At 44.5% G+C, this 7,920-nt stretch overlaps 1 protein-coding gene across 1 annotated transcript in view; it reads left to right on the top strand.

Annotated features, from left to right (window-relative positions):
• The first annotated feature begins 700 nt into the window (after positions 1–700).
• The window catches only part of TM9SF4 (transmembrane 9 superfamily member 4), a 51,704-nt gene continuing 44,484 nt past the window's right edge, over positions 701–7,920 (top strand). Inside the window, exon 1 of the mRNA XM_025986155.2 lies at positions 701–1,032. Coding sequence (XP_025841940.1) covers positions 1,018–1,032 — 15 coding nt within the window. The 5' untranslated portion in view covers positions 701–1,017. The remainder of the gene's footprint in view (positions 1,033–7,920) is intronic.

Here is a 7,920-nt window from a genome sequence, read left to right as displayed (position 1 = left end):
GAGAGTCTTACGAATGGCTTTGGCATAATGCTAAGGACTGTGGCACACAGCAAATGCCCAGTAAGTACTGATTTTTTTTTAATCATCATTATTCTTTTAACAACCTTTGGAAACAGTTACTGGTAGCACTGGTACTGTATCCACTTTACAGGGATACATGGAATAAATGAACTTTCTGGTCTCTCCCAATTTTAACACCATGACTCTTTGAGTCCCCTTTCCAAATATTGTAAATTGAGGCTTAGGAAGATTGATTTACTTCAGTCACACTTTTAGCTAACCAGACCATGGTGTAGTCCACATTCACAGATATCTTCCTCCACTAAATACGCTGCTTTTCATTCATTCCTTTAATTAAGTAGTGTATTGTACTGGGCACCTACCATCTACCCAAAGAAGTATACATAAGTATATAAGACAATTATTTATTGAATACACACTATGTAACGTCATTGAATCCTCATCATAAAGCTATTATAATTCCTTACCTATTTTGCAAATGAGAATAAGACAGAGTAAAGTTAAATAAAAGACAGGATCCCACCCTCATAGGGATTACAATCTATTAGAGAGGATATAAAATAGTCAAGCAAATAACTAGATATTTAATTACAAATGATTCCGGGAGTTAGGTTTCTATGGGAGCCCTGGTACCAATCCCACGCACCAAATCAAGGCCTCAGGTAACCCTGGCAACGCCAATAGCAAATATGGCATCCAGAGAGCTGACGCGTTTACGCACACCTCCATTACCCACAATACAGTGGGGGGGGGGAGGAGGAGGAGCAGTCCCTGCCAGGAGTTAATATGGCTCCCATAGTTACACCATCCGCTCGTCACCTAATCAGCGACCACACTGCCCAGACCAGGCTGCCGACCAGCAGCTAACTCTTCTCCCCCTTTGCTGACCACGACTACAGGAGTGACTGAAGCCAGGCAGCACCCAGCGGAGTTAAACTCCGTAACCAGGGAAACACCACTTCCGCTGACGTCATTACGGCGACACGTGGATCCAAGATGGCGGCTGCGATGGTGAGTGAAGGAGAGTCAGAGCTGGAGCGGGGCCCTTCGGGGGATCCCAGGACCTTCCAGCGGCCCATGCCTGGCCCGAGCCACCTCCGGGACCCCTAGCTCAGGCTTTAGGGACGTCTCTGACTGGGCCTGTTTCTCCCAAATTCCCCCTCCCCGACCCCGGCCCCGCATCAGGCTTGTCAAGGCCCGGAGTTTTGGGGGAGGCACCCGGTCGGAGGAAAGGTCTCGGTTACCGTCTCCGCCGGTTCCTATTCCTGCTTTGGTCTCCTCCTCCTCCTGTGACCCCCTTTTTCTAATTTTCACCAGCCCCGGTGCCTCCGAAGAGCCGCCCTATTATTCCCACCCTTGCTCCTCCTCCTTACGTCCAGACTTTGCGCTCACCGCGGACCGCCTCCCCCTGTCCTGACCAGTCCGCGGACGCGACCTCACCTCTGACCCGTCTCAGATCCTTTCCCTGTCTTCATGTCCACCTCCAGCCGTTCGTTCCCACCGCGCACAGGTCTTGACCCCCGCTACCCGGAGCATGCCCTTACACCCTCCTCCATTTTCTATCTCCAGACCCTCCCTCTAAACATTTATCTGGTCTTCTGTAAATCAGCCGTCGACCTCTCTCCTGGGGAGCTTTTATCCCATTGGTTCTCAAACTTCACTGTGCCTGAGACTCTGGGGGGGAGGGGTGTTGGGGGTCGGGGGGAGGCATGTTAAAAAATGCAGTTTCCTGAGCCCCACTTCCAAAGTTCTGGTTCATTAGGTCTAGGTGATGCCCAGGAACCTGCATTTCTATAAGCACACCAGTGAGTATGATGCAGGTGATTTGTGAACTATGTTCTGAAAAACACTCTCCTAGCCTTGTCTGGCTGCCTTCCCCTTGGATGCCCCACACAGCTCTTTAGGAAGAAGGTTCATTAGAATGGAGCTCATTAGGATGAATGAAGGCTGTGTATGGATGAGGGTGTGGGTGAAAGAGCTGTGCCTGGAAAGTGGGTCAGAACTTACTGGCTCCTAGTACAGAACCCTGGAAGCAGACCTATGAAGGAGTGGCCTTTCTTTCAGAAGCTCAGCTCACATTCTGCTTGTCTAGAGACCAGAACCAGAATTGAAGTCACTTCGTCCTGAGTGATTTTTCTAGATCTTCTGTGTGTTGCTTCCTCAGCAGATACTTTCATCCTAAGAGTGAATGTAAAGGAAAACACAGGGAAAAAAAGGAGGTGACATTTGACTTTAGCAAAGGAAGATTCTTGTTTAAATTCTTTGGTGTTGGTTTTCTCCAAATAAGGGTAGGTTACTGGCGGACAATGAGTTGCCTCCTTCTGTTAACCAACAGATAACATCCTTTTTGTTTAATGAGGGACTCCTTATTTTTTCTTTTTTAATTTTTTTTAAGATTTTATTTATTTATTCATAGAGATGAAGAGAGAGAGAGAAGTAGCAGAGACACAGGCAGAGGGAGAAGCAGGCTCCACGCAGAGAGCCTGACGTGGGACTCGATCCAGAGTCTCCAGGATCATGCCGTGGGCTGCAGGCGTCGCTGAACTGCTGCGCCACCGGGGCTGCTCAATGGACTCCTTATTTTTTATTTTATTTCATTTACCTGAGAGAGAGAGACAGAGAACATAGGGAGAAGCAGACCCGCACTGAGCAGGGAGCTTGATGCAGGGCTCGATCCCAGGACCCTGGGATTATGACCTGATCCAAAGGCAGACGCTCAACTGACTGAGCTACCAGGCGTTCTTAAAAGGGGACTCCTTATTTAGAACCTGAGGTCAGGTAGAAGATATCCCAGCCTTGCCTGATTTCTGTGGTCTCAGACTTCAATTTAAACCATGAGTGATATGTTGAAACCAATTTTTTTCTGGACCACATTCAGAACAAGAATGGTATAAGAATATAACAGGAAAAGTCACACTTTCCCTTGCCATAGGGAAAAAGTTAAAGTGGCATTTGTAACATTGCACTGGATATTTCATGCCCTGTTCAGAGGTTTTTAAGAGGTAATAAGTTAGCAGTACATATTTCTGTCACACGTTGACTTAATCAACAAAAGTGAGTGCTCTGTGCCAAGACCTAGGAGTATAGCTGTGAATTAGAGGGTCAAGATGGAGCTTGTGGAGCTTTTCTAGTCTGAGGAGACGCAGTGAACAAGTAAACAAGTAGATGAACAAGGTAATGTAGATATTGGTAAATGCCGTGAAGACAGCAAGGCGAAGTGATAGTGATTGCAGGCAATGGAGTGATGCAACTACTTTGGATTAAATGGTCAGAGAAGGAACCAGCAACGCAAAGAGTTTTCCTAGTAAAGGAAATTGCAAGCGTAAAGGACCAACGTGGGAAAGAGCTTGGTATATATGAGGAACACAAGGCTGGAGGGGCTGAAGCATGGTGAGGGGTGGGGGAGGGATGATTCAATATGAAACTGGAGAGGCAGGAGCAGCTGTGTTTCTAAAAGCATGCTTATAATTGCAGTGGATTGTAGTCTACAGTTTGCTGTCTAAGGGCTGCATTTTGAAATAGACTGCTCTATAGGTGCTTCCCACCCCTCCAGAACATTAGGGGAGTCAACTGTTTTCAGCCTGCAGAGAAACCATGAGAAGGAGTTGGGATTTTCTAAGCTCAGTGGAAAGCACAGTGATTCAGTGTATGTCCTGTCACTTGGGAGTGTTACCCTGTGCTTTCGTGGTAGATACAGTAACTGATTTTAAGAAACTGAAGATATCATGTATACAGTGACCCACATAGGCCAGTGCATGAGAAACTTCATGTTTGATGCAATAGTGAAGATGTGTGGAAGTGAATTTATTACGGAGGGATGTGTGTAATAGGCAAAATGAGGTCACATACAGACTGGAGTTTGGCCTGTGTCAAGAACTTTATCAAACGGAAGTCAGAATAGTCTCCACACCCTTGTTAACTGTTTCACAACCAGTGGGGATGGGGGGCTGTGGATCTGCTTTGGGATATATGAATTTGTTTGGCAATTCATACAACCAAAGAGGTACTAAGCTAGTGGATTTAGTGACTGTGGGAACAGGCTGGGTTTTTGGTTTGTCCTTTTATTTCGAAAGTTAGGGTTATGGGTACAAGTTTTTAGAAATATTTTATGGGCTTTTCCCTCCTTCCCTTTTTATAGTGAATGGCTCTTCTTCCCCAGGGGTTGGGCTGCCACCTCTCATGTCTGTGTTAGCATAGTGGGTGTTTCCTAAACCTGCAGGGCAAGACTTCTCCCACCATGGCAGTAGATTGATTAGCTGGTGTAAACAGAATTTCTCTCTAGTTTTCCTGCTTTCCTCCTACCCCTGGATTTAGATGGCTTTATGAAGTTACAGGATACTAACTTGATCCACCTAGGTCTTAGGTGAGAGGCAGGCTCGTATCTCATTCTTTATGGAAATACTGAAAATATGGAACATACTCTGGGGATTATTACTTTGGTGTAACTTATAAAATGTCCTCTGAGTACATTTATAGGCATCTCAGGAGTCTGGAAACCTCCATTTGGAGAATAAAACTGTACTTTCTCACATATATCATTGTCCATACTGTCTGGGTTTTATCTTTTTCCTTTTTATTGGATATAATTCATATAACCCTAAAATTTACCCTTCTGAAAGGGTAAATTTACGCTTCATATAACTGGAATCATATAATATATGGTGTTTTATATCTTTTTCTTTTTAAGGCAACATAATGTTTTCAAAGTTGATGTTGTAACAGGTATTAGTACTTCATTCCTTTTCATGGCCAAATAATATTCCGTTGTGTGGCTGTACTACATTTTGTTTAGCCTTTCATCTATTGATGGATATTGGGATTTTTTTCCCCACTGTTTGGCTGTTGCAAATAACATTACTATGAACATTAATGTGCATGTATGTGTTTCTCTGTGAACACATATTTTCAGTTTTCTTGGGTGCGTACCTAGGAGTAGAGTTGCTAGGTCAGTTGACAGTATTTTGAGGTTATTTGGGTTTGATCCAGTCCAGAGGCAGGGTAATAGACTGAATGACAACAAGGTTCATTTGAGCAAATGGAGGCAGTGCTAGGCAACCCCCACAGCCCTAGTCAGAAGCACAGAAGCACATGTTTCTCATGGCAAAATCTAGTTGGTAGGAGACTGGAAGAGGAGGCCTGGGCTCTGCCACCAGTTCTATGTATAGGAAGTTGCTGTCTTGTCTGGGCATCAGGTTTGGGTTGGTATCAGCCCATTGAGGATGGAGTCCTGGAGCAGGAGTCAGCAGTCTAGGACTCGGTCCTGGCACTGACACTGATCCACCATGTGGCCTGGGGCAAACACCCTTGACTTTTTTGGTCTGTAGCCACATATGTCATATATGAAATTAAGGCTTGGACTTGATGGTTTCAAATTTTAAATTTGAAAATTCTGTAGTTTAGAATACTCAAATTTAAGGGTTATTGTTTTGTTTTTTTCTTTTTCTCCCCATGATCATAGTTTCTGTAGTCTTTCCAAGCTACTGTCTATTGGTTGTGCTGTCTCTTTGATCTCTCCAGTTGCGCTGCCTGGCATGAATTCTGCAGGAGCCGCCGTGTTCCTTGGAGCTAAGGTGCCAATACCAGGCCCTGGTTCAGATGTGTTTCTCCTAGCAGTCCCTTTAAATAAGTGTCTTAATCCTCTCAGGAAGTACAGAGGAGGCTGAAACAACATTAAGTTGCCTCTTGGTTTCTCTTTTACAACTTGGACAAAAGTTCCCCTTTGATCTTGGCATTAAAAGAACCAATCGCAGAATGGTGGAGAAGGTTGAGTTTTGATCTCTGGACACTGGCAGGAAGGTGGGAAGGACCCGGGATGAGTAGGGCCATCTGGCCATAGACGAATGATAGCCACCTACCACACCCCAACCTGCTTTGATCCTTGAACCATTTGCTGACACTAGTGTTTCCCAAATGGGGCACTGTTGGGGACACCCAGGACTTCTCAGTTCCATCTCAGTCCTCTTCATTGCTTCCTTCTCTGCCTTCCTAACATGATTTCTCACCTCTGCATGAGCATTAAACTGACAGGCCTCCCCCACTGTCTGAAATCCCCAGGGTTTGTATTCTGAGGATATGCTAAGTGCTACTTATAGTCCTTAAAAAACAAAATCAAAGCACAAGTTGGAACTGAATTCTTATGGCAATTTAGAAGGGAGTTTGGGTGCCCTGGCAAGTCACTTAGCATCTTTGGGCCTCATTTTCTACTCATGGTACATCAGATGATAAGTTCGGCAGTCCATGGACCACATCCTAACATGGACTTGATTTGGGGGGTGGGGAGGTTGTTTCGTTTGGTTTGGTTTGGTTTTGACTGACCCAGAACTTAAAAGTTTTTGAGTTGGTTGCCAACATTTTCTTTTTAAAAATTTTATTCATTTGCGAGAGAGAGAGAGAGAGAGAGAGAGAGAGAGAGAGAGCGTGACAGAGAGCATGAGCTGGGACAACAGGGAGAAGCAGGCTCCCTGCTGAGCAGGGAACCTGACTCGGGGCTCAATCCTGTGACCCTGGGATCATGACCAGAGCTAAAGGCAGACACCAACCGACTGAGCCACCGAGGCACCCTGGTTGCCAACGTTTAATTGGGAGATTTCACATTTAAAAGCTTCTAGGTTTTCATTTGCTCCTAAGAATTTGGGCCCAGATTCCCTGTTAGGGGCATTCCCTATTCAGGGCCCTGCTCATCACTTCCTTCTCAGCACCTTCCTGTATCACCCCAGGGTAGTATCACCGTTTAGGTCACTTGCATGATCTCGCTAAGTGTTTGATTTTGCAATCCCTGAATAAACTAGTTTCTCTATAAAGTGTTTCCTACTCTGACATTCTGATTCAAAAGCTATTAAAAGTGTGTGGTAATCCCCTATGAGCCCTGATTTCAAGGGAGAAATTTCTACTCACACAATACATTTCAGTTGATAAACCATATGCCCATCCAGTATTTCATGTGATTCCTACAAAAGCCCATTTTACAGGTGAAAAAAACTAAGGCTTGGTCTAAGGACCCTGGGCTAGAATCTGATACTGTGATTGATTTCATAACTTTGGACAAGCTATTTTTTTTTAAAACTGCAGTTAACCATTTTTAAAATCTTTGTACATGTGTGGTAAAACATATATAACAAAATATATCATTTTAAGTTTTTAAAGTATACAATCCGGTGGCATTAATTACATTCACAGTGTTGTGCAACCCTCAGCACCATCCATCTTCAGAACTTTTTATCATCCCGTACTGATTCAGTTTCCTTATTTTTAAAATGAGGGGTGACGCTGTCCTTAAAGGATCACTGTGATTATTAAAATATGAGAGGAGCGTCTGCCTTCGGCTCAGGTCATGATCCCGGAGTCCTGGGATGGAGCCCCATATCAGACTCCCTGCTCAGCAAGGAGTCTGCTTCTCCGTCTGCCTGCAGCTTCCCCTGCTTGTGTTCTGTCAAGTAAATAAAATCTAAAAAAAAAAAAATATATATATATATATATGAGAGGAGAGTGCCTGGCACAAAGCTCTGTGTAATTTTTCTGTTCCAAGATTTGAAGTCTTGCAGAGGTGAACAACTTAAGCCTGTTGCTTCAACTAACTGAGCATTCTTTTATAAATGCCCAGAGGGGAAGGTCAGTGCAGTTCTTGTGCTTTACTTGTGCACTTTCTGGCCTGAAGGCTTAGATCTGGTGGTCTGTTGCTTGGTGAAGGGTAGTTACTTTCACTGGGACTTCCACAGCTAGCTGTGGTTTTTTCCCTACTCCCAAAGTGCAGGTTTGAATCTTTCTCTGTATCTCTGCTCAACGGCAACTCTGTATCTATGGGCTCTGAAATGAACTCTACATTTTTAGAGCCTCCCAAGGCTAATTTGGTTCTTTTTTTTTTTTTTCCTTCCTCTTTTTCTTTTTGGCCTCTGAGTTCCT

Source organism: Vulpes vulpes, chromosome 14 (assembly GCF_048418805.1).
Source record: "Vulpes vulpes isolate BD-2025 chromosome 14, VulVul3, whole genome shotgun sequence".
Taxonomy (NCBI): Eukaryota; Metazoa; Chordata; class Mammalia; order Carnivora; family Canidae; genus Vulpes; species Vulpes vulpes.
This window is presented reverse-complemented; position numbering and strand designations above follow the sequence as displayed.